This window comes from Somniosus microcephalus, chromosome 5 (assembly GCF_052327205.1).
Source record: "Somniosus microcephalus isolate GS21.2 chromosome 5, FLI_Smic_1.0, whole genome shotgun sequence".
NCBI lineage: Eukaryota > Metazoa > Chordata > Chondrichthyes > Squaliformes > Somniosidae > Somniosus > Somniosus microcephalus.
This window is the reverse complement of record NC_140991.1, coordinates 23,019,799-23,047,423: the sequence shown is the minus strand read 5'-3', so window position 1 is coordinate 23,047,423 and position 27,625 is coordinate 23,019,799. Positions and strand designations below refer to the sequence as shown.

The window sequence follows — 27,625 nt, the reverse complement described above, 5'->3', positions numbered from 1 at the left end:
TTTGGATGAGCTAAAATTTAAGGAGGGTGTGAATTGGGAGGCCGGCCAGGAAAGCAGTGGAATAGTCAAGTCTGGAGGTGATAAATGCATGAATGTGGGTTTCGGCGGCAGGTGGGCTGAAGCAGGACTGGTAATGTTACAGAGGTGGAAGTAGGCCATCTTTGTGATGGCGAGGAAATGGGGTCCAAAGCTCAGCTTAGGACGGCGGTGTTGCAAACCTGAGACAGTGGCTGGGGTAGGGGATGGAATCGGTGGCAAGGGTACAGAGATGATGGCTTTGGTCTTCCCAATGTTGAACCTGCTGCTCAGTACTGTGTTAAGCTGAATAATCATGTTGCCAAAGCTGCAAACAGACTGATGGCCTGAGAAATAATGAACTCTTTTTCTGTCTCTTAACCCTCACTTCCCCTTCTCCCCACTTCTTTTCCCCACTCCCTCATTCCACTTCTTCTCCCTCTCCCCTCCCTCACATCTGCTTGTTGCTCTGCGCTTGCCTCTTCCCCCACTACCTACCCCCACTTTTGCTTTTTCCTCTCGGCTTAATTTTCCGTCCCTCGTTTTCACCCTTGTCTCATTTGCCTCTGAAACCCAATTCTTCTCCTGTTTGATAGCAAAATACTGCGGATGTTGGAAATCCGAAATAACAACAGAAAATGCTGGAAAAACTCAGCAGGTCAGGCAACATCTGTGGAGAGAAATTTGAGTTGACGTTTCGGGTCGAACCCTTCTTCAAAACTGGAAAGAAAAGAAAATGGATCGAAGGCAGGGCTGCGATCGGACAAAAGAAGTGAAAGAGACAAAAGTAGTAGAAGCGACAATAAAAGGTGTTCGAAGCCAGACGAGATGGTAATAGGCTGAGATTAGGTGTGAAGTGTGCTGGCAGGGCAAGAGATAGCTGCCAGGTGCGAGAGTGAATCAAAAGGAAAGGGGGGGGGGGGGGAAAAGGAGTGGAAAAATTACAGGTAAAAAATTAATGGGGGCCAAGGTTATGATCTGAAATTGTTGAACTCGATATTGAGTCCGGAAGGCTGCAAAGTGCCTTCTCCTGTTTCCTGCAGTGTACAGTGTGGGGAGAAATAGCTGGGAAGCGGGATCGGCAGCAGCTGATTGGGAAGCAGGATCGGCAGATCAGGAGCCTGGCCCCTCACCATCTTCCACTTGGACAGATCACATACCCAACAGCTTGTTCAATACACGCCACAATATATCTTGTGTTCCACAGTGCTGTGTTGGTTTCAACCGCTACATTGGAACTGACACATGACAGGCCACTACCTTGGAGCGCTGGTGGAGATTATCAAGGTGAAATGGATGCAAATGCCTTATTACTGCATATACATGTCACAGAAATCATAGCATAATAAGCTCATTACTATTATGGTCAGTTTATCGGTCCATGCAGAATCTGGTGCATTTGTCGCAGAATATTCTCACTTTTTAATAAGTAATGCGCTATTACTGCGTGCTAGCCTAAAAGCAAATTAAAACTGCTGGTGCAAGATGCACCTGCACCCATTCACAAAACAATGAACCAGTACCATCAACACAGGCACGACGGGCTGAATGATCTACTCACCGCCTGAAATTTCTACCATCTATGCATTCTTGAAATTTGAAAATAAAACTGGAGGTAGGATATAACTTGCAGTAATAGTAAGAACTCCCATGCCCATGAAGGAGAAAGAATAATCATCACTGCAACAGTGAGTGATCTTCCAGTGAGCCTGTCAGGACTATAGTTATGACTATGTAACCGTTAACAAGCTTCATGACAGAATTTATACTCATCCCCAAGATAAGCCAAACAATGGAATTTTTCCACTTCCAGCTGCGATATCACACAGGCACAGGGAAATTAATGGGGAATGCTACAGAATACATGCCATTTTTGACGTGTTCTGTGCAATAAAACATTTAAATGATCTGTCTGCTAAGCTGCCACATGGCCACTGCAATCTTACAACCACAGGATCTCAAACAGCTGGATTCTGCCAGGTAAAGCTCTTAAGGCTTTCACAGAGATAGAATCATAGAATAATACAGCACAGAAGTTCATTCAGCCCATTGTGCCTGTGTCGGCTCTTTGGTCAAGCTATCCATTTAATCACACTCCCCTGCTCTTTCCCCATAGCCCTGTAAAAAAAAATATCTTTCCTCTATATATCCCATTTTCTTTTGAAAGTTACTATTGAATCTGCTTTCACAACCCTTTCAGGCAGTGCATTCCAGATCACAACAACTCACTATGTCAAAACATGTTTCCCCATGTTGCCTCTGGTTCACCTTAAAAAAGTGTCCCCTCTGGTTACCGACCCTTCTGCCACTGGAAACAGTTTCTCTTTATTTACGCCATCAAAACCCTTCATGATTTTGAACACCTCTATCAAATCTCCTCTTAACCTTCACTGCTCTAAGGAGAACGACCCCAGCGTCTCCACATAACTGAAGTCCCTCATCCCTGGTATTATTTAATGGGAATGGTAGCATAGTGGTAACGTTACTGGAATAGTAATCCAGAGGCCTGGACTACTGATCCGGAGACAAAAGTTCAAATCCCACCACGGCAGCTGGCAAATTTAAATGCAATTAATTAAATAAAGCTGGAATAAAAAGCTAGTATCGGTAATGGTGACCATGAAACTATCGGATTGTCGTAACAATCCGTCTGGTTCACTAATGTCCTTTAGGGAAGGAAATGTGCCGTCTTTACACGATCTGGCCTCTATGTGACTCCAGACCCACTGCAATGTGGTTGACTCTTAACTGCCCTCCGAAATGGCAGCTTACCACCACCTTCTCAAGGGCAATTAGGGATGGGCAATAAATGCTGACCTTGCCAGTGACGCCCACATCCCGTGAATTAATACAAAAATTCTAGTAAATCTCTTCTGCGCCCTCTCCAAGGCCTTGACATCTTTCCTAACGTGTGGTGCCCAGAATTGAACACAGTACTCCAGCTGAGGCCTAACCTGTGTTTTATAAAGGTTTAGCAGAACTTCCTTGCTTTTGTACTCTATTCCTCGATGAATAAAGCCAAGGATCCCATATGCTTTTTTTTTTTTTTTAATAAATACAGCCTTCTCAACTTGTCCTGCCACCTTCAAAGATTTGTGCACATGCACCCTGAGGAGTCTCAGTTTCTGCAGCCTCTTTAAAATTGCACCATTTAGTTCATATTGCCTCTCCTCATTCTTCCTACCAAAATGCATCACTTCACACTTCTCTACGGTAAATGTCATCAGCCACGCGTCTGTCACTATCCTGTTACTACCATTGTTTACTAAGTTTCTGAGTTTCGTATCATCTGCAAACTTTGAAATTATGCCCTGTATACCCAAGTCCAAAAAGAGCAGTGGTCCTAATACCAACTCCTAAGGAACACCACTGTATATTTCCCTCCAGACTGAAAAACAACTGTTCATCACTACTCTGTTTTCTGTCCCTTAGCCAATTTTGTATCCATGCTACCACTGCCCCTTTAATCCTATGGGCTTTAATGTTGCTAACGTCTATTATGTGATACTTTGTCAAACGCCTTTTGAAAGTCCCAATACACAACATCAACCTTCTCCGCTACCAAGAACTAGATCAAGTTAGTCAAACACAATTTGCCTTTAACAAATCAGTGCTGACTTTCATTTATTAACCCATACTTTTCCAAATGCTAATTAATTTTTGTCCTGGATTATTGTCTCAAAGTTTAGGTGGTTCAGTCGGGGTTCAGTGCTGGGGCCTCAACTATTTACAGTCAATATGAATAACTTGGATGAAGGGACAGAGTGTATTGCAGCCAATTTGCTGATGATACAAAGATAGGTGGGAAAGCAAGTTGTGAGGAGGACACAAAGAGTCTGCAAAGGGATATACGTTATGTGAGTGGGCAAAAATTTGGTAGATGGAGTATAATGTGGGAAAATGTGAGATCATCCACTTTGGTAGGAAGAATAAAAAAGCAAATTAAATAAAGAGAGAGACTACAAATTGCTGCGGTACAAAGGGATCTGGGGGTCCTCGTACATGAAACACAATAAGTTAGCAGCAAGTAATTAGGAAGGCAAATGGAATGTTGGACCTTATTGCAAGGGGGATGGAGTACAAAAGTAGGGAAGTCTTGCTACAACTGCGCGTTGGTGAGACCACATCTGGAGTACTGTGTGCAGTTTTGGTCTCCTTATTCCTCGGGAGCCTACTGTCAACAAGGGCAGACGTCGATGACGAAGTCCAACACTGTCTTCAGTGTGCCAGTGCAGCCTTCGGTCGCCTGAGGAAGAGCATGTTTGAAGACCAGGACCTCAAACCCGGCACTAAGCTCATGGTCTACAGGGCAGCAGTGATACCCACCCTGCTGTATGCCTCAGACATGGACCATGTACAGCAGGCACCTCAAAGCACTGGAGAGGTACCACCAACGCTGCCTCCGCAAGATCCTGCAAATCCATTGGCAGGATAGGCACACCAACGTCAGTGTTCTTGCTCAGGCCAACATCCCCAGCATCGAAGCTTTGACCATGCTCAATCAGCTCCGATGGACGGGTCACATTGTCCGCACGCCCGATACGAGACTCCCAAAACAAGCGCTCTACTCGGAGCTCCGGCGTGGCACGAGAGCCCCAGGTGGGCAGAGGATACGTTTCAAGGACAGCCTCAAAGCCTCCTTGAAAAAGTGTAGCATCCCCACCGACACCTGGGAATCCCTGGCCCAAGACCGCACAAAGTGGAGGAGAAGCATCCAGGAAGGCGCCGAACACCTAGAGTCTCTTCGCTGGGAGCAAGCGCAAGCCAAGCGCAAGCAGTGCACGTCAACCCAAGCACCCCACCCACCCGCCCCTTCAACCACCTGTGACAGAGACTGTAGGTCCCGCATTGGACTAATCAGTCACCTGAGAACTCATTTTTAATGTGGAAGCAAGTCATCCTCGGTTCTGAGGGACTGCCTAAGGAGGAGATTCAAGGAGAGATATAGTTGCATTGGAGGCAGTTCAGAGAAGGTTCACTAGGTTGATTCCTGAGATGAAGGGGTTGTCTTATGAAGAAAGGTTGAGCCTATACTCATTGGAGTTTAGAAGAATGAGAGGTGATCTTATTGTAACATATAAGATCCTGAGGGGGCTTGACAGGGTAGGTGCAGGGAGGATGTTTCCCCTCGTGGATAAGGGGTCACCCATTTAAAACGGAGGTGAGGAGGAATTTCTTCTCTCAGAGGGTCGTGAATCTTTGGAATTCTCTACCCCAGAAAGCTGTGGAGGCGGAGTCATTGAGTATATTCAAGGCAGAGATAGACAGTTGTTAGAGCGACAGGGGGTCAAGGGTTATGGCAAGCGGGCGGGAAAGTGGAGTTGAGGCCAAGATCAGATCAGCCATGATCTTATTGAATGGCGAAGCAGGCTCGAGGGGCCAATTGGCCTACTCCTGCTCCTTCTTCCAACCATTTTGGAATATTTGCGCTGTTGTGGCAAATACAAGCGATGATACTCTGAACTAGCTGGGAGGAGCTAAAGACTCGGGCAGATAGTGTGAGGTAGTTAAATTAACACAGAGCAAAGTGATAGAGTCACTGATTACATTTACAGCTCTCTAACGTGGTCAGTCTCAGTAACATCTCCAGGCCATACCTCTCAACTATGCCAAAAATGTTGAAGTTCCTCATAATTCTTTGTGATCACAATTTATAGAAGGGGCATCTCAATGGTTGGACTCTTATTCCGAAAATGGCATAAACATTCGTAACAGATTAAAATTAAGAACAAGAGAATTTGTTTTTCAATTTCTGCTGCTGAAGAAACATCGTATGGAGATTAATCCCAGGGTTGACAATAGATTTAGACTATCCTGTATTTCTGGGACTAATCATAGAATGGTTACAGCACGGAAGGCGGCCATTCGGCCCGTCCCGACTCCCATCTAGTCCCACTCCACTGCCCTTTCCCCGTAGCCCTGCAACATAAAAACATAGAAGATAGGAGTAGGCCATTCGGCCCCTCGAGCCTGCTCCACCATTCAATGAGATCATGGCTGATCATCCAAATTCAGTACCCTGTCCCTGCTTTCTCCCCATATCCCTTGATCAATTTAGCCTTAAGAAATATATCTATCTCCTTCTTGAATATATTTAATGAATTGGCCTCAACTGCCTTCTGTGGTAGAGAATTCCACAGGTTTATCACTCTCTGGGTGAAGAAATTCCTCCTCATCTCAGTCCTAAATGGCTTACCCCTTATCCTTAGACTGTGAGCCCTGGTTCTGGACACCCCGCCATCAGGAACATCCTTCCTGCATCTAGTCTGTCTAGTCCTGTAAGAATTTTATTTTTCCTTCAGATACTTATCCAACTCCCTTTTGAAAGATAAGATTGAGTCTGCCTCCACCACCCTTTCAGGCAGTGCATTCCAGATCTTAACCACTCGCTGTGTAAAAAGTTTTTTCTTACGTCGCCTTTGGTTCTTTTGCCAATCACCTTAAATCAGTGTCCTCTGGTTCTCGACCCTTCTGCCAATGGGAACAGTTTCTCTCTATCCAGATCCCTCATGATTTTGAGCACCTCTCATGAAATCTCCTCTCAATCTTAAACAACAACAGAAAATGCTGGAAACACTCAGCAGGTCAGGCATCATCATGGAGAGAGAAACAGTGTTAACGTTTCAGGTCGGTGACCGTTCGTCAGAACTGGAAAAAGTTGGAGAAGTAACCGATTTTTAAGCAAGTGTGGGGCAGGGAAAGGGAGGAGGGGAGGAAAGAACAAAAGGGAAAGTCTGTGTTAGGCTGGAAGGCAGGAAAGATTAAAAGACAAAAGGGATGATGGTGCAAGGCAAAAGGAGGAGATGATAATGGGTCAAGTTAGGAAACAAAAGATGACTTCAGATGAGGTGTAAATGGCAATGGCAGAATCATCAATAGCTGCCATGAGAGAAAAAAGAAAATATAGGGGCCACGGTCATAGTGAGAAATTGTTGAACTCTATGTTGAGTCCAGAAGGCTATGAAGTGCCTAATCGAAAGATGAGGTGCTGTTCCTCCTCTCAATCTTCTCTGTTTCGAGGAGAACAACCCCAGCTTCTCCAGTCTATCAACGTACCTGAAGTCCCTCATTGCTGGAATAAATCTCCTAAATCTTTTCTGCACCTTCTCTAAGGCCTTATCCGTCCTAAATTGTGGTGCCCAGAATTGGACACAGTACTCCAGTTGGGGCCGAACCAGTGTTTTATACAGGTTCGTCATAATTTCCACACTTTTGTACTCTATACCTCTATTTATGAAGCCCAGGATCCTGTTAGCCTTTTTAACTGCTTCCTCAACCTGCCCTGCCACCTTCAACGATTTGTGCACATGTACCCCAGGTCTCTCTGTTCGTGCATCCCCTTTACATAAGAAATAAGAAATAAGAGCAGGAGTAGGCCATATGGCCCCTCGAGCCTGCTCCGCCATTCAATAAGATCATGGCTGATCATCGACCTCAACTCTACTTCCCCGCCTGATCTCCATATCCCTCGAGTCCAAAAATCTATCGATCTCAGCCTTGAATATATTCAAAGACTCAGCATCCACAGCCCTCTGGGGCAGAAAATGCCAAAGCTTCACAACCCTCAGTGAAGAAATTCCTCCTCAGCTCAGTCTTAAATGGCCGACCCCTTATCCTGAGACTGTGCCCCCTAGTTCTAGACACTCCAGCCAGGGGAAACAACCTCTCAGCATCTACCCTGTCAATCCCCTTCAAAATCCCCTTTAGAATTGTACCATTTACTTTATATGTCCTCTCCTCAGTCTTTCTACCAAAATGCATCACTTCACACTTTTCTGCGTTAAATTTCATCTGTCACATGTCCGCCCATTTCACCAGCCTGTTTATGTCTTCCTGAAGTCTATCACTCTCCTCCTCACTGTTCACTATACTTCCAAGTTTTGTGTCATCCGCAAATTTTGAAATTGTGCCCTGTACACCCACGTCCAAGTCATTAATATACATCAAGAAAAGCAGTGGTCTTAGAACCGGCCCCTGGGGACACCACTGTATACGTTCCTCCAGTCCGAAAAACAACCATTCACCACTACTCTGTTTCCTGTCACTTAGCCAATTTTGTATTCATGCTGCCACTGTCCCTTTTATTCCATAGGCTTCAACTTTGCTGGCACGTTGTCGAACGCCTTTTGGAAATTCATGTACACTACGTCAACCGCATTACCCGTATCAACCCTCTCTGTTACCTCATCAAAAAACTCAATCAAGTTGGTTAAACACGATTTGACTTTAACAAATCCGTGCTGGCGTTCCTTAATTAATCCACACCTATCTAAGTGACTGTTAATTTTGTCCCCGATTACTGTTTCTAAAAGCTTCCCCACTACCGAGGTTAAACTGACTGGCCTGTAGTTGCTGGGTTTATCTTTACACCCTTTTTTGAATGATGGTGTAACATTTACAATTCTCCAGTCCTCTGGCACCACCCCTATATCTATGGAGGATTGGAATATTATGGCCAGTAACTCTGCAATTTCCGCCCTTAATTCCCTCAGCATCCTAGGTTGCATCCCATTCGCTCCTAGTGATTTATCTACTTTAAGTACAGCCAGCCTTTCTATTACCTCTTCTTTATCAATTTTTATACTATCAAGTGTCTCCACTACCTCCTCCTTCACTATGTCACTTGACTAGCCTTTTACATAAATTCAGCTCAGAACTATATAGATATTACGACATGGGAACAGACCATTTGGCCCAGTCAGTGTTGGTGTTTATCTGCCACACAAGCAGTAAGTCCTTATCCCATGTGCCCCCTGAACCCATATCCCTTTATCTCCCTTTCCTTCAACCACATAACTAAATGTTGACTTGGCTCAAATAATGCAGTGCTGAAAAATCTCCTATTACAGTAATATTACTACTCAGATAACAGTTATATTAAAATATATACTACCCAGAACCATTTCTGCCCTGGTCTTCCCAAGGTTAGATTTCCTAAAATATTCAAATTTTAACATTTATTCGCATTTTAAGATTCAGTAACATTCCAACCCATTTTGTTGCATCTCCGCTATGTTCCCACCCTGCTATGTTCCCATTCAAGATTAATCTGAAACCCACCCAAGTCTTCAAATTGATTTACAAAAAACCCGTGGAGCCACTTTGCAGCCTTGATCCGATTGCCCCACTGCTGTGAGCAGGTCAAACTCGGACTTCATGTTTCGGGTTGACATTCGACAGGCCAAATGCCTGATAACGGCGCTACAGGAAGCTGAACGCTGCCAAAAGGAGTTCCTTATCAAATGACACTCAACTGACTCCATCAATAAATTCGCCTGTCAACATAAGAGGTAATTCAAGCTCAGACATCCTTGACATAAGCAGGTCACACACACGCACACTTGTTCTCCTACTCTCACATCAGTATCCTAGCATAGCGCTACCTTCATCTCTAAATTTAAATCTTTGCATCTACTTTAATAAATGTTACAAATTAAAATCTAGTGCACAATACTTTGGTCTGCGGCGAGTGAATTCATGGAGTGAGGCAGCTTTTTAACGTTTCAAACTTTAAGTTAACGAACTACTGTAAAACCGTGATAATTCATGTGAATGGTGTTAGGTCCATGGTCATTATTTGCAACTCCCATGATAGGAATCCATACTACTTCACTCAGGCCCGAAATGTGCACTAGCCAAATCATCAAGCAGGACAACTGAATGCACTCACGTGTGACCAAAACACTTGCAATTCATAAATACTTTATGGACTACTCAGGAGAACTTTAGTCCAACCGGCTATTAATATTTTTTATTTTTTTATTTTTTTTAAACTGGAACGTATATGAACAGTTAGATTTGTAATTTGCAATAATATTACTCTTGCTCATTTTGCTCTCAACTTCCTACTCTTTGTAAAATTGATGCCTTTGGCACTACAAAGGAGTGCACCACTGGCATTATCCACTCAAAACAGTCCCTCCATCAATTACAGGCAACAGGATATGGAAATTTTAGAGCCCTTAGAGATTAGCTTCTGAGTTTTTTTAACATCTGAATAATGAAACTTTTTCCCCTCAACGAAAGTTACTCAATTAATTAAAAGCCTGGGTTTATATAATTTCTTGGTAATGAATTCATTACAAGAAGGAAAATAAAGGCAATGTAAATGAGTTCAGATGCATATGATAAAACAACCTACCTTAGTGTGACAGATGCAAAATAAAGATATAGTGAGGTGCCATTCATCTCATTTCATCAAGAAAGATGGTGGTTAAAGTGCAACAACATCAGCGATATTACCCAAACCCAACAGAGAATGGATATATCCAAACACTGAATAATGGAGATGGCAGGCATGCATTCGAATTCCTTATTTCATTGGGGAAAAAAATGAACTCGGCATTTTCACGAATATCGTTTCCACTGGGAAAGCTGCAAGTAGCTAATCATATTTTAAAACATGTCAAGTTGGGCACATCAAAGAAAAACTATACATGCATCATAAATACATTTAAGGGGAAGCTAGACAGGTACACGAGGGGGAAAGGTATAGAAGGTTATGCTGATAGTGCAAGATGAAGTAGGAAGGGAGGAGGCTCGTGTGGAGCATAAACACTGGCATAGACTAGTTGGGCTGTAAATTCTATGTAATTCCTCACCAGTTCTCCTCTCTCCTTTCTGATCAGTGGGGAAACAGAGTGCCTTAATATGACTCTCTACAGTTCCTTAGTCTGCAATGTGCGTTCATTTTTATATGTCAGAAGAGAAGGGATCACAGGCTGGGTTCCTTTTAGGACTGAACAGCAACCATCAACATTAAACTATTAGAATTAAGTATTCCATCATTTTGTACATTTTACTTTAAGAGTGCAAGCTTAGGATTGGTGTGAAAAGCTTTCTGATCTGTAACAATGTTAAACATGCAGTGTAAATTTAGAATCGTGGCCTGACCTAACTCCACAGTAGAATGGAGTGAGATTCCCTGAAGGCAATAGTCTCTCGCACTGCCTTGGTTTGACACCACATGCAGTGTAAATTCAGCACAGTGTTGTACCTGGTTTACACAGTCTTTATGAAGGACATGGGCAGTGGTGTTGGGAGTATGGTCAGTAAGTTTGTAGATGCCTAAAATCTGTACATGGGTTAAGACAGGAGAGGAGTGACATCAAATGGAAAAAGATTTAAATGTTCAAGAGGAGTACGCCACACAATGGCAAATGGCATTTAACTTGGATAAATAGAGTGGCTTGCATGTTGATGGGGCCAACACAGATTACATGCATCATTTGCAGGGAACAACACTGAAAGAGAGAAAAATATTTAGGTGTTATTGTGCACAGATCACTGAATGTTTATGACCAATGTAGGGAAGCCGTAGCTTAAGCCAACAGGGTAATGGGATGTATTAATAGGGCCATTCAGTATAAATTAAAGGATGCCATTCTGTTACTATACAGTTCGCTGGTCAAACCACATCTGGGAGTACTGTGCCCAGTTTTGGTTCCCCCACATGGTGGGTGATACAGTAAACTTGGAAAAGGCCCAAAGGAGAGCTACAAGAATGATTCCAAGCTGAAAGAATCTCATCTATTCAGATAGGCTTAAGGATCTTGGTCTATTTACTTTAGAACAGCGTAGACTTCGAGGTGACCTGACAGAGGTCTATAAAATAATTGAAGGGCTGGATAGCATGCCTATTGACAGATTATCCCAGTTTAACAGTTTGGGGAGGACCAGGGGACACAAATTTAAACTATGTAAGAGTAGGAATAGACTGGATGTTGGGCAGTTCCTCTTCTCCCAGAGAGTCGTGAGTCTCTGGAATACAATGCCAGCTGGTGTGGTGGGTGCGGAATCTCTGCATTGTCTTCCAGAGGGAGCTGGACCGGTTCTTGACTGGGGCAGAGATGGCATCACATAGAAGGCAAGTGTCTTTATTGATAACACTTGGTCCGCGTGATCTCCTGGACTGGTCTCCATCACCTGAGGGGGTCGGAGAGGACATTTCCAGAGTATTTTTTCCCCCTATTGGCCCTGGGTTTTTTCTCTTCTTTTGCCTCTCCAAGGAGATTACATAGCTGTGGGTGCAGGGGTGATAGGTAGTGTCTAGTCATGTTGCTCCAGCCATAATGAGTGTGGGGCAGTTGATGGACCAGCTGGTCTTTTCCTGCCAGTCAATTTCACATGTTTGTATGTACAAAGTGATCAGGGGTTATCCTAGGGTCTGGTTGTGTGGGGAACAGCAGTCCTCCAATTCTTAGTGACCATTCTTCATGTGTGAACTTACACACAGTGTCAACAGGCATCACTGAGGCCGATCCTGAAACTGTCCTCACTTGCGTATGCTCTGGCAGAGATCAAGGCCAGCACACAGTTAAGTATCATGATTCCCAGCTGATTTCCTCGATCCTCCCAGGCACAGATGAGATCGATTAACATGATATATTCCGTAGCTCAAACCTGGGATTTTACTGATTTGTATGGCTCAATGCCACACCAGCTGGTGTACTCAACAAAAAGCCATCCGATAGCATGATGGGGGCGTTTTTGATCACTCCAAATAGAGAAAGGTCCACCAAGCAAATCATACCCTTGAGGTGAGTAGGCCAGACTCAGAATCTCAGCTGACTGACTCAAGACAAGAGAAGGCTGAATCGAAAGGCATTAAAAGGTTTACAAGGATGATACCAGAACTAAGAGGATATACCCATCAGGAAAGACTGAACAGGCTGGGGTTCTTTTCTCTACACAAGAGAAGGCTTGATAGAAGTCTTTAAGATTACGAAAGGGTTTGATAGGGTATACGTAAAGAAGATGGTTCCACTTATGGGGGAGACCAAATCTAAAAGCCATAAATATAAGATAGTCACCAATAAATTCAAGAGGGAATTCAGGAAAAACTTCTATACCCAAAGAGTGGTAAGAATGTGGAACTCACTACCACAAGGAGTAGTTGAGGCGACTAGCATAGATGCATTTAAGGGGAAGCTAGATAAGTACATGATGGAGAAAGGAATAGAAGGTTTTGCTGATAGGGTGAGATGAAGAGGGGTGGGAGGAGGCTGTACATTTCTATGCTGTATATTCTATATAAAATATCAATGCGTCTTTTTAAAGATACATGAAAACCAGAACGTGTAAATTTTTAGAAGAGTTGTGCAGCCTGCCTTGTTAATTTTGGAGGGAATTTGCAGTTTCAAAGGATTGAGACAGTAATTTAATAATGCTGTTATGACTTCAATTAAAGTAGAGATATTACAGCATCTTTTATTCAGTATTTCTAGAAATCTAATTGCTTTGTCACAACTTCTGGAGGACACAGTACCCAGAATAACAATATAAATAGAACTCTTAAGTGGCATAGAAATATCTGACAGGTTCTTTAGAATGACGCAGTTATAAGTCTGCACTGCCCGACAGGGCGGTAGATACAGATTCAATACTAGCCTTCAAAAGGGAATTAGATAAATACTTGAAGGAGAAATAATTGCAGGGAGATGGAGAAAGTCAGGGGAGTGAGACTAACGGGATTGCTCTTTGAAAGAGCGCAGACTCGATGGCCTGAATAGCCTTCTTCGGTGCTGTACTATTCTATAAGTCCTGAATCATTGGTTGACAAATTCTACCATAACTCTAGATTTGTCTGTCTGGTAAATATTAAGCTATACGGTCAAGACAACTGATTTAGTGTCCATGGGAAAATTAACAGAAATTGCAGAAGTCAATCCCAAGACAGCTGCTAAAATCCCAGCTAATCCCAAATAATAAAAATTACGACGAAAGGTCATTGACCTGAAGCATTAACTCTGTTTCTCTCTCCACATATGCTGCCTGACCTGCTGAGCATTTTCTGTTTTTATTTATGATAAAAATGTAATTTGACTTCTTCAGTCACTAATGGGTCTAGTTGTACATGGACACAATTGAGGAATGCTACCCCAAAACACCAGTAAAAATTCCAGAACTTTTGGTAATTAAGTTTTTTTTTGCCTTATTTGGTTCCATTAAATCAGGGGCCTACATACGGTGTACGTAAAAAGTGCATGGCTAAGACATAACTCTTGGAATGAGAAATATTATCCACACACTATAGGCATATAAATGTAAGAAATCACACAACACCAGGTTATAGTCCAACAGCTTTATTTGAAATCACAAGCTTTCGGAGCGCTGCTCCTTCTTCAGGTGAAGTGGAGAAATGCATAAAGACACAGCTTATATAGTCAGAGAATCATGTCAGATGTTTACAGGTAACCTTTCCAACTGCCATTTATCACACCTCGGCAGAGAGATAATCACAGCAGTCAAAGGTGTGAATGGTGTCCAAACAGGTCAGTCAGGGAAACATTACATCAAAGAACAATGAGGTGGGGTCACAAGGGGTCAAATGTTGCAGATATTTGACCCCTTGTGACCCCACCTCATTGTTCTTTGATGTAATGTTTCCCTGACTGACCTGTTTGGACACCATTCACACCTTTGACTGCTGTGATTATCTCTCTGCCGAGGTGTGATAAATGGCAGTTGGAAAGGTTACCTGTAAACATCTGACATGATTCTCTGACTATATAAGCTGTGTCTTTATGCATTTCTCCACTTCACCTGAAGAAGGAGCAGCGCTCCGAAAGCTTGTGATTTCAAATAAAGCTGTTGGACTATAACCTGGTGTTGTGTGATTTCTTACATTTGTCCACCCCAGTCCAACTCCGGCATCTCCACACTATAGGCGTATAGTCTACCATGGTTGTGGGGAATTCATGTGCTGCCACACAAAAAATAATTTTGCAGTAGGTTGCGCTACAGTTGGTCTCCGATTCCAGTGTATAAATCCCCAGGACCTGCAACATTGGGACAGTTAATTTTGGCCTGAAGTTAAACTGAAATTAGTCAAGATCAACTCTTCTTCCTCCGGCCGCTCCAAAAAAAAAACTAGACTTATGTAGGGAATGAATGGGATGCGATCGTAGCGATGTATCTCATTTAAAGAAAATTCTAATGGGTAAGTAATGTATCCTTCTTCATTCTGCATCCTCTGTGCACCAGAGGAACTTATCAAAGCATTACAAATTAAAGGAGAGGATGTTTCCCTGCATCTGGCCACCCAACTCCGCAAACGCCAAGCATGGAACCTAGGACCTTCCTACACTGACCAGCTCAGTATTATGCTATGCAATGTTTTTTCCAATGGAACATGATCATATCCTAACTCATAATAACTCACGTCTACCCATCACCCCTTTGCTCGCTGACCTACATTGACTTCTGTTCCACCAAATTTAAAATTCTCATCTTCGTATTCAAATTCCTCCATGGCCTCGCCCCTCCCCATCTCTGCAATCTCCTCCAGCCCTACAACCCTCCAATGAACCCAGTGTTCCTTCAACTCTGGCCTCTAGCGTATCTCCCACTTCCATTGTTCCACCACTGGCGGCTGTGCCTTTAGCCGTCTCAGCCCCAAGCTCTGGAATTCCCCCTCTAAACCTCTCCAACTCTTTCTCCTACTTTAAGGCACTACTTAAAACCTACCTCTGATCAGGAATTTAGTCACCTGTGAGAATAGCTCCTTCTTTGTCTTGGTGTCAATTTTTATCGGATTACATTCCTGTGAAGCGCCTTGGGATGTTTTACTATGTTAACGGCGTTATATAAATGCACATTGTTGTTCTCAGTAGGGCCAAAAATTTGGGAGTCATTTAAGGGACATTGTTGGGTGGGGATGAGCTAGATGAGCAAATAGCCCCACCTCATCGGAACTTATCCTTGTGATCTGTTGGGAGAGCAGAAAGTGCATCTTTCTAAGTAACCTTTTAGAGCCCCGTCACCGAGTGGCCTGTCAGGGAGTGGTCATATTATCACTTAAGTGTTGGTGTTTGGCACGTCGAAAGTTGTACTGGTCACGTCAATTGTTCAAGTGCCAAGCCGATTGGCTGGAAAAATGATCTTTGCAGTCAAATTGTAGGAAATCAGGGGTCATTTTTGATATGTTCCCACCAACAGATTGGATAGTGACCCAGAAAAACAGATAAGCATGTACAGGAAACTCTCGATTTACCGGCAGCTAAATAGCCGGAAATCTCTGTTAACCGGCAAAATTCAGGAGTAGGTTCAGGTAAGTTTTACTTCATATTAGTGGCTGTTCCTGGATCTGTGGCTGTGTAACCGGGGTTCCTGCACCTGTTGTTATGCAACAGGGACGCCTGGATCTGTGGCCGTGTACGGGGCTCTCGTACCTTTTACTACAGGAAACTTTGTGATATCAGGCACCGACGGGACCGGCGTGTTGCCGATCTATCAAAACTGCCGGACATACAAAGTTAATGTTGAAGCATACGGAGGTTTTCATCTCCGTATCTGACAACAAACACTGTTGCTCAGCAACAGCTTCTAAAGAGTCGGCTGCAGCTGCAAGCGTCTCTAGCTGAAGCTGTTGCTATAGCTACAGACCTTGCAGTGCCTGACTGGGGGGAAAAAAAAGAACGAGAACTAAAAAAACTTATAGAAAACGGCTCCTGATTTTTGCCGTTAGATCGAGTATTCCGGACATACAACCTCCGGATAAACCAAAGTTTCCTGTATACCTCTCTGTAATCCGGACTTTTTGATAAACCAGCACCACGCCCGTCCCGTCGGTGCCGGATAAAAAAAAAGTTTCCTGTACTCAGATTCAAACAAATGATGCACATAAATATTGGGATGCAGTATGTTAGCAAGAAAAAGGAAAAGTAAAGTTGAAATAAAATTGAAATGTTATGGGAGAAGAAAATAAAGAAACACCAGAATGATGAGAATGTTAAACGTTCTTAAATGTTAGAGAAAAGTTAGATGTAGGAGTTAATATTGCAATTACAGGATTTTATTCTCTGTGATATTGGGTTTTGTTTCACAAGCTGAAAAAAAAGTGGTCTGAAATTCTCTGGAGCAGTCTATGGGTTAAATACTAGCCTGTATGTTATGTCATGTCATGTCAAGTACCTAGGACTTGCTGGACTCATCGCCATGAACCTACCCTTCTTCCTCCACACCTCCTGGGTGAGGCAAACACACAGAGAAATGTAGCCAATTCAGGAATCCTCTCGTCAAGAATTCCTCTCTCATCCCTCAAAAGCGATAAGGCAGGTCAGGGGTGTGGGGGTAGTATCTGAAGCTAATGCACTATTCCTTCAGATCTGGGCTGCGTGGTGGGGGGGGGGGGGGGAACTAATGTTGTTTGGCATCTTTATGTTTTAGAATACAGCACAAAACTGCAGCTTAACAAACAAAAAAAAAGAGGCACTTGACGTGAATCAATGGAATGCAAAACTGGAAAAGCTTTACCCTGCCCAATAATGTGCTAGACGCGATAAAAAGGCAAACTGCTCAACATCTGCAGGCATTAATGTATGTGGATAACCATCTTTCTGATGAATGGCACTTCCCTATGATACTGGTAAGATAACAGAGAGTCATACTCACATGAAGAACTGGGAACCATTGGTATCTCTTCCTCTGTTTGCCATTGACAACAGGAACTCCCTGTCGTGTTTGAGCACAAAATTCTCATCTGTCCAAGAAAGGAGTAGCTGGTCAGCTTTGAGAGGCACCACAGGGCAACTGTAGTCTATTTGGCAATTGCACCAACAACAGAGTAACAGCCTTGCTTTAGGCCTCACCACAGCTTTACACTAAAATATTTTGTCAAGGAGGAACACGAATTTCAAATTCTTTTACATTACCAGTACTGAAGCTAATGCACTAAATGCCCTAGGTGAGCAGTTTCATTTCGTGTGTGTGTGTTTGTTGGTGTTGGTGTGTGAGAGAGAGAGAGTGTGTGTGTTTTTTCTTTTAAAGTCTGCAAGCAATAAAGAAAATCGGACCATATATTCCATCAACTCACTGCCAATAATGGTACTTGCTGGGGAGGGTGCAAGGGAGTGTGTTTTAATTGTGTTACTTAGCTTTTTTTTCTTACCTTTTCATTTTGCAAAAGATCACATTCTCTATAAATAAAAGAATATGTTGAAAGTTTTAGGCAGGATGATAGGTTCTCTCATGAATAAATTGCCTAACCTCCATGCTGCAAGTTGCGAGCTTACTGCATAATAATTTACCTTTTAATTCACTTTTTTTGTAGTTAACAGTGAACACGCTAAGAAACAATTAGCCCAAATTCATGCATCTATTTTGTGCATGCAACATTTCAAGCACTAGCTACATGCAACAGGTGAGGGAATTAAAAGCAATGCTATTCACGTATTGTTAGAGGGAGTCTTCTATTTAGTAAATCAACAGATTAATTTGGGCTTTGAAATGAAATTTACAAAGATGTCTCTACCTTCAAAGTATCCGCCATAAATAGATTCTCCTCCTCGTCCATTACCTAAGAACCACAGGTGTGTAAGTAACACTAGGCTCCACACTAAACGTTTCTATACAATTAACAAAAAGCATATTATGCAGGAACTAAACAGAAGATTAGGTTAGGCCAATGTCCTTTCATATCTGTTTTTTAGTTCACCCCTGACAGGTGGCAAGGACGCCATGACGTTTAGTAGGCTGTAAAAGATCTTCAGTTCCGGCATTCTCCATTCAGCTTTCAGTTACACGATAACACCACCGAAAGTGCTTCTCAAATCTGGCCATTCATACTCTAACAGGGCAGAAGGAAGGTTAAGGGAACATCAAGTGAACGAGGCTATAGGTGTGCTTTATTGAAGCGTCGTTAGATCTCAACCCCCTCCCTAAAGGAATGTCTAATCCCATCACCGGTGGAACATGCATCATCATCATCTTTTCTTGAGCACATAACACGCATGCAAATTTAAATGAAGCCTATTGTATCAATGAAAATAAGTTAGCAAACTTGACATCTTTCAAGCATTCACTGTTGTCAATGTACCAGGTTAGTGAAATAGTATACACTATTCAACAATGTCACCACTGACAATGACAAGACTTAATTCCTTGCTGCTCACAAAAATGAAAATACAATACACTATGAAATAACACATGGTGCAATACAAAGAGGGGTGCAGGAACAGAGAGACCTGGGGGGTTCACATACACAAATCTTTAAAGTTGATAAAGCTGTTAAAAAAAAAAAAAAAAGCAGCTTACAGGATCCTTGGTTTTATAAATAGAGGCACAAGAGAACAAGAACAAGGACGTTCTGCTAAACCTTCATAAATCACTGGTTAGGCCTCAGCTGGAGTATTGTGTCTAATTCTGGGCACCACACTTTAGGAAGGATGGCAAGGCTTTGGAGAGGGTGCAGAGGAGATTTACTAGAATGGTACCAGGGATGAGGAACTTCAGTTATGTGGAGAGACTGGAGAAGCTGGGATTGTTCTCCTTGGAGCAGAGAAGGTTAAGGGGAGATTGAATAGAGATGTTCAAAATTAGAAAGGGTTTTGATAGATAGGGAGAAACTGTTTCCACTGGCAGAAAGGTCGGTAACCAGATGTCACAGATTTAAAATAATTGGCAAAAGGACCAGAGGGTGATGAGGGGACTTTTTTTTTTTTTACACAGCGAGTTGTGATGGTCTGCAATGCACTGCTTGAAAGGGTGGTAGAAGCAGATTCAATAGTCATTTTCAAAAGGTAATTGGATATGTACTTGAAAATGTTGCAGGACTATGGGGAAAGTGCAGGGGAGTGGGACTAATTGGATAGCTCTTTCAAAGAGCCGGCACAGGCACGATGTTCTGTATTAGTCTAGGAGACCTACTTTAAATATGGGTGGGAGAAAGGAAAAAAAATGTTAAAGAGCAAAACAGGGCCGTGCAAAATGTAAACCTATTACTAGTGGCATCCATTAGAACAATGTTCCTGATACACTGTTGAACTTAACTGAGGGACAATCTTCTGCACTGGGTTTATTCTATCCAAGTTAGAATGGTACTAAAGGTACCAGAACAGGAAGGGCCCAGGTTCAGTCTCTGGATCGTGCTCATCTCAGCCAGGGTGGCAGCTGGAGCGCCACAATAGGCCTGTGTCCATGGACTGAGAAAGGGAAAATGATAAGATACACAGCAAGCTCCAGTGCTGATTGCTATCCAGTGGTGCTCGCTGGAAAGTGAGTGCATGAGGACATCGTGATGCACATTTATACAAACATGCATGACTGTGCAAGCTAATTTCTCGCCCCCCCAGAACACACAGCGCAGTCCTGGTGGGAGTGAAGTATGGCCAGAGCAACTCAATCACATCAGCACAGCAACCTAGACTCAAAGACAGCGCAAGGTCAGGCGACTGCTATAAACAAGGCGGCGGGATAGCACCTTCCCCTTTCAGATATTAAGCATTTTCAGACACTTTATACACGGCTAAAATTAAGTACAACACAGCTTGGTCAAAGTTATATCATGGCAATTTTAATAACTGCCATACCCCTTTAATCACATCAGTCCATATTACAGTAAACTGCTTCAGCTGGACCAATATATATTGCAAATTATGTCCTTCCCACCTTCACTGAAGTCACCACCTTGGATCATAAATTCTTTTACAATACGATGGAAAGTGGAGCCCTTATAACAAAGCTGCTTTTGAGTTTTTTTTCCTAATCCTTTTTCACCTACAAGAGATAAAATAATGTTAGTATACACAAAATAGGATTCATGCAAATAAATGCTAGAGTGGAGGACACCTTATCGCAGTAGTTTTCAAACATTTTTGGATGGGGGGGGGGGGGTTTTCCTGTAAATATTAACACTCCCAGGACCCTCTGCAAATACTGCTGCTCTGCCGAGGCCCCCTTGCAAGTACGAACACACTCCCAGGGTCTCTCGGAAACTTCGGAGGCACTTACCTGCGGGTACTGACACACTCAGGGGGGTCCCTTGCCCTAACTTCAAGAAGACACTGTTGACTACCCACTGTGTGCATTACCACTGCAGGATATTTTTTTTTAATTACTTTACAGCATACTTTACAGTGGCAAAAATAACATGCTAGCAAGTCAAAAACAGAATTCTTGGGACCAGAAGGACAGAAATCTGATGACCTCGCGTCCTCTCCCCACAGATCTACCAGGGTACAGGGACCCCAGTTTGAAAACCAATGCCTTACAGGTGACCGGGGAAGAACTGCACAGCAAGGAGAAAAACAGTAGCTTTTCAATGGAAGCATTTTTCAATTGAATGTGTAAAAAGAGATGCAATCAAAGCCAACATACCATACCATGGAGGAACTGAGCTTACTCTGGTTATCCCCCCACAATCCTTGCTGACCTACATTGGCTCCTCCCCAACTTCTACAAAATCCTTACCCTCATCTCTAAATCCTCCACGTGTCACTCCTCCCTACTGCTATAATCTCCTCTTCAACTCTGGCCTCCTGTGCCCCCTCCCCCACGACCAATTATCTGTGACAGAGTTCCAGTCACCTTGTTGCCTGGTACTCCCTCCCTAAACCCTTCTGCCTCTCTACCTCGCTGCCCACCATTGAAAACCTTCATAAAGCTTATCTTTGTGACTTAGCCTTCAGTCCGCTCTCCTAACCTCTCTCCCATGACTCAGGATTCAGTCCTTATTCTTCCTCTGTACAGTACCTCAGGATATCTTGTACGTTAAAGCGATGTATTGTACGGGTCAATGCAAAGGGCCGAATTATACAAACACAGCCCTGCTAGGGGATGCACTCTACACTGAGTATAAAATTCCAATTTTTGCCTTAGCCTCTTGCATAGCAATGCTCATGTTTGCTGTCTAAGGAGTTGGTGTTACCATGGGACCCAGAAGGCATGTGTTTTTTCTTTTGTACATTTTTCCTGAAGAGAGTTGAACGAGTATATTTTTCGGGAGGTTTATCATCTGGTGCCAATTAGTGGAAGCACTTTAGGTTCCTGAGAAATTGAAAAGGTGACAACAGGTCCAGCACCAGGAACAAAGAAACGATGGCTGGGGAAAACTGGTGCAATGGTGCAGGTCCTGTGGCTTTACATGATTTTGGGGGGGGGGGGGGGGGTAATGGGGGTAGAGACTATCAAGCAAGGTGATAATCTTAAAAAGTGTATGGAGGAATTGGAAATTTGAAGATGCCACACCAATGACAAAGGAAAAGGCTGTCAACACGAGATACGAGGAGATTGGCAGAAGGACACATTCACCAAGGCAAAATTACAGAAATGCACCACATCAGTCTCTATAATAAAAGCAATTCTGCATCGGTGTCATCTGCTTGAAGTCTCAATTAGGAGCTTCCTGATTGGGTCAGCATCTCTATGGTTTGTGATTGGTGCCGATAGGGTCATTTCTGATAGGTTTGGCCACAAAAGCAATTCTCTCGTGATACAGCCATTATGGGAGTTCTGCACATCTCGCTCGCTATTAAATGGATAGATGTTGACTGTTAATTTACAAATAATAGTGAAAAATGTATGTTAATAAACTATACACAGAGAAGATTAAATAAAATTTGTAAAGTGGTGGCTCCATATCCAAATTCATCCTATTCACCCAGCCCCTGGTTCAGTGCCTGGGCTGGCACCCCCGTGTACCGCCCACTGTTGCTGCTTTCCTGTTCCTAGGCTGACACAATAGCCTTTCCAGAATCTGCTCGACTGCTGCCCATCACTTGTGAACAATACCACAGGAGCAACTAACAGATTCACCGAGCTTCAGAACTCTACATAGGCAGGAACGGCGTCTTCCAGGTACACCTGCACAACTCGTGTCTCAATATTTTGACACTCTTGACAGCTCGACACTAATTTGTATGAAACCAAGAAAAAAACCTATTGCATACAAATTAAACACATGGAGCTTAAAAAGAAAAATGGTGATCGTCAGGATTCTGAAATCAAATAGTTCTGGACAGCATGTTGATCAGCATCTGGAACAAAAGGGTTCGTCAACTGATTGAGCTGTTGGGAGTTTCCAGCATTTCCTGTTTCTGTGTAAGGAAATGCACAGCACTCTACAGAAGTAGAATAGAAACATAGAAGATAGGAGCAGGAGTAGGCCATTCGACCCCTCGAGCCTGCTCCGCTATTCAATGAGATCATGGCTGATCATCCAAACTCAGTACCCTGTCCCTGCCTTCTCCCCATATCCCTTGATCCCTTTAGCCTTAAGAAATATATCTAACTCCTTCTTGAATATATTTACTGAATTGGCCTCAACTGCCTTCTGTGGTAGAGAATTCCACAGGTTCACCACTCTCTGGGTGAAGAAATTCCTCCTCATCTCTGTCCTAAATGGCTTACCCCTTATCCTTAGACTGTGACCCCTGGTTCTGGACTCCCCGACCATCGGGAACGTCCTTCCTGCATCGAGTCTGTCTAGTCCCGTTAGAATTTTATACGTTTCAATGAGATCCCCTCTCATTCTTCTAAACTCCAGCGAGTATAAGCCCAATCGACCCAATCTCTCCTCATACGTCATTCCTGCTATCCCAGGTATCAGCCTGGTGAATCTTCGCTGAACTCCCTCCATGGCAAGAACATTCTTCTTCAGATAAGGCGACCAAAACTGCACACAATACTCAAGGTGTGGTCTCACCAAGGCCCTGTACAACTGCAGCAAGACATCCTTGTTCCTGTACTCAAACCCTCTCGCTACGAAGGCCAACATACCATTTGCCTTCTTAACCGCCTGCTGCACCTGCATGCTTACCTTCAGCGACTGGTGCACAAGGACACCCAGGTCTTATTGCACTTCCCCTTCTCCCAATCTATTGCCGTTCAGATAATAATCTGCCTTCCTGTTTTTGCCACCAAAGTGGATAACCTCGCATTTATCCACATTATACTGCATCTGCCCAATCACCCAACCTGTCCAAATCATACTGGAGTTTCTCGGCATCCTCCTCACAGCACACATGCCCACCCAGCTTTGTGTCGTCTGCGAACCTGGAGATATTACATCTAGTTCCCTTGTCTAGATCATTAATATATATTGTGAATAGCTGGGATCCTAGCACCGATCCCTGCGGTACCCCACTAGTCACTGCCTGCCACTCGGAAAAAGACCCATTTATTCCAACTCTTTGTTTCCTGTCTGCCAACCAGTTCTCTATGCAAGTCAATAACATTAGGAGCTTAATGTACCCAAGTTAAACATTAAAAGGCTGAAATGGCAACTGAACGCCTCTAGCAACAGAAAGCCAAGCGCTTCATGGGACAGTGAAGGCTGAACCAACACTTCACCTGAGCTACCCTCGTTGACAGCACTTAAGTACTCATCCAGACCACTAGGTGGGGCACTTTGCACTGGCCAAGTGGAGGAGGAAGAAGAAAACAACTATTGGCAGAGATCACCTGTTCCCACTGAGCTAAGCATGCCTCACACCAAGCAACGGAAACCGTCAATGATAATAGCCCCAGGGAAGCCAGCAGGCCAGAGCATCCATCCCTACTGGCTAAAGCCAACCAGGACAAAGAATATTACCCCCCCACCCCCTGAGGAAAATTGTAATTATAACAGAAAATGCTGAATATACACAGCAGTTCTGACTATGGGTTCAGATGAACCCATCCTTTTTCTTTGGCAACTTGTTTTTTTTTTTACTTTACATGGTTTCTTTTGTTGTTTAAATGGTTGATGCATTTTGTCATTCCTGTGTGTTTGGTGCAGAAACTACCCTTTTTTTTATTTCTGGCCTGGCAGCTCTGAAAGATTAATTGTTATCCACCTTAAAAGCATGCACCTTCATCTACATACCTGTGCAGAGAAAGAGGAAATTCTTACAGGTCTTGGGGCAGACATCTGAAAATAATTCAAAGACAATGCGGCCCACTGAAACGAGAAGAAAAACTGATAATCAACATACAGGCTCTGGAAAAAAAAGTGTAAGCATATGCAGCTCGAATTTATCTTTGATCAGCGTCAGCAGCACCACAGGTAACGTGTTAATAAACGAGAACAGCCGCCAAGCAGGTTTCCTGCTTTGTTGATTAAGCACGCTGACAACAGCACTTCCTCCAAAGGACCCTATTTTCTCACCTTAGTCTCACTTCCTCCCTCTCCTCTCAAATATCGCAACTAGACACACAAATGATTTGAAACAAAAACCTGACATTTAAATTACAAATTTGGATGGGTTAATGCATTAAATGTATAAAGTTGGCTTGCACCAATAGAATATTCCTGTACTAAAATATTCAGAACTGGTTCTTGCTCAGTTCAACATCAATGGAACTACTGGGTGACGGACTGAATAGGTGCACAGTGAAGCAGGAAGCCACAACTCAAAGTAGAGATTTAAAAAAAGAAAATCTTTGGGTTGATGCACAAGACGCTCGCGGACCTAAACTCTAAAAATACATTTGAGCAGTGGTTTCGGCACTGCAGCCTCCTGCGGAACAAGATCTGAATAACCGAACCAAGAGTGTGCGAGAGAGTCAGTGCATTTCCGGAACTTAACACGCCCAGACAGCCAGCTTCCAGGACAAGATAAATTGATCCTTTAACCAACTTGCTCATTAAAATATTTAATTGAGTATTCAATGTGATTAGTCAGCACAGCTGCACCAAAATTCGTTATCGGAGATTAAAGTGCGCAGTGTCAAGCAATCCATAAATCCCGATCTCGCCATACGTGAATGTTTCCACAAGGCAGCACATATACATTCCCTGAAAACCACCGCAATAATAACGCTGCTGTAAATAGTTACTGATAAACATTTTTCTGTATGTATTTCTTGTGATTGGCTGCAAATTAAATTCTGGTAAACTTGCAGAGATCATCACAATTTGATTCTTCAGATGCATAATGACTATGCATCACATCAACTGCATGAGGCATCTTGGATTACAACAGCTATAATGCATGGGAGGAAAATAAAATCCTCGCTGAACTGCACAGCGGAACACAAGGGAGAATTCTCAAAGCTGTAATATTAGCGGGGTTCAGAAATGGTTATAAATTCTCCAGCTTCACATTCATGACTGGTCATTCAAACTCCAAGATTTAATCTACTTCCTTATGGTTATTCTATAATCATTATTTTCTGGTAAAATACACTTTAAAAAAAAAAGAAAAAGCACCATTTTTAATTGATAAAAGAACAAAAGAATGAACTTGTATTAACGTAGCCGTTTACGTCCTCGGGACATCCCAAAGCACTTCACAGTGAATTAATTACTTTTTTGAAGTGTGGTCATTCATAATGTAGGCAAAAATGGCAGCCAATTTAGGAAGTGCTCTCATTCGCCTTCTACCATCCTGCTAGTCGCATGATCCAATAATAATGGAGTTGTAAATTATTAATGATAATCAATCTTTATCAATTAGTCTTCAACAGTCCCAGATATAAAAAGGGGAATATAAAACCCTCAATGGTAGAAAGCTTTGGGAACTAGAAGTCCGAAGTCACATATTCCTCCCAAGCTTGCTACACAACAATAACTTGCATTTATATAGCGTCTTTAACGTAGTACAATGTCCCAAGGCACTTCACAGGAGTGTGAAGACAAGAAAAATGACACCGAGCTACATAGAGAGAAATTAGGGCAGATGACCGAAAGCTTGGTCAAAGAGGTAGGTTTTAAGGAGCATCTTGAAGGAGGAAAGAGGGGTAGCGAGGCGGAGAGGTTTAGGCAGGGAATTCCAGAGCTTCGGGCCAAGGCAGCTGAAGGCACGGCCACCAATGATGGAGCGATTAAAATCAGGGATGCTCAAGAGGCCAGAATTATAGGAGTGCAGAGATCTTACCTACTAGATTTTGTCTCAAATTACTCGCACTGTATCCCAAAATATTATTTTCTGAAATAAATCTATCTAATTTGCATTTGAATGCATTAACACTGCTTCCACCGACTCCCTAGGGAACCTGCTCCAATTTGCGCACAAAGTTCTACAAACAGCAGTGAATTAAATACTGGTCTAACAACAGAAAGGGCTGGAAACACTCAGCGGGTCAGGCAGCATCGAGGAGAGAGAAACAGAGCCAACGTTTCGGGTCAAACCCTTCGTCAGAACTGGAAAAGGTTCGGGAGGAGAGATGTTTAAGCAGGGGCAGGGAGGAGGGGAGGAAAGAACAAAGGGAAGGTCTGTGATAGGATGGAGGGCAGGAGAGATTGACTGACAAAGGGGATGATAGTGCAAGGCAAAAGGAGAGGTAATGGGACAAGATAAGAAACAAAAGATGGCTCTAGATGATGCGTGAATGATGATGGCAGCAACATTAACAGCTACCATGTGAGGAAACAAGAGAATAAAAATATAAAGAAATACAGGGGCCAATTTATAGCCTGAAATTGTTGAACTCAATGTTGAGTCCAGAAGGCTGTAAAGTGCCTAATAGAAAGATGAGGTGCTGTTCCTCGAGCTTACGTTGAGCTTCGTTAGAACAATGTAAGAGGCCGAGGGCGGAGAGATCAGAGTGGGAGTGGAGGGGAGAATTAAAAAGTGACAGGCTACCGGAAGCTTGAGGCCACGCTTGCAGACTGAATGGAGGTGTTCCACAAAGCGGTCACCCAAACTGCATTTGGTCTCCCCAATGTAGAGGAGACCGCATCATGAGCAGCGAATACAGTATACTAAATTGTAAGAAGTACAAGTAAATCGCTGTTTCACCTGGAAGGGGTGTTTGGGGCCCTGGACGGTGGGAAGGGAGAAGGTAAAAGGGCAGGTGTTGCATCTCCTGCGCTTGCACGGGAAGGTGTCGGCAAAGGGGAAGGGGTGTTGGGGGTGATAGAGGAGTAGACCAGGGTGTCGCGGAGGGAGTGGTCCCTTCGGAATGCTGA

At 43.2% G+C, this 27,625-nt stretch overlaps 1 protein-coding gene across 6 annotated transcripts in view; it reads right to left on the bottom strand.

The window, feature by feature from the left end:
- Positions 1 to 27,625, bottom strand: part of nktr (natural killer cell triggering receptor) — a 281,979-nt gene that overhangs the window by 128,449 nt on the left and 125,905 nt on the right. For 5 of the 6 annotated variants that reach the window (XM_085987423.1, XM_085987425.1, XM_085987426.1 and 2 more), the window contains exons 3-6: positions 24,599 to 24,673; positions 20,404 to 20,511; positions 18,269 to 18,313; positions 17,410 to 17,497 (exon numbers count right to left, since the gene is read on the bottom strand). In XM_085987423.1, the coding sequence (XP_085843549.1) occupies positions 17,410 to 17,497; positions 18,269 to 18,313; positions 20,404 to 20,511; positions 24,599 to 24,673 (316 nt within the window). Of the gene's footprint in view, positions 1 to 17,409; positions 17,498 to 17,905; positions 17,934 to 18,268; positions 18,314 to 20,403; positions 20,512 to 24,598; positions 24,674 to 27,625 lie in introns of those variants that run through there. The other variant, XM_085987429.1, reaches the window with a different exon arrangement.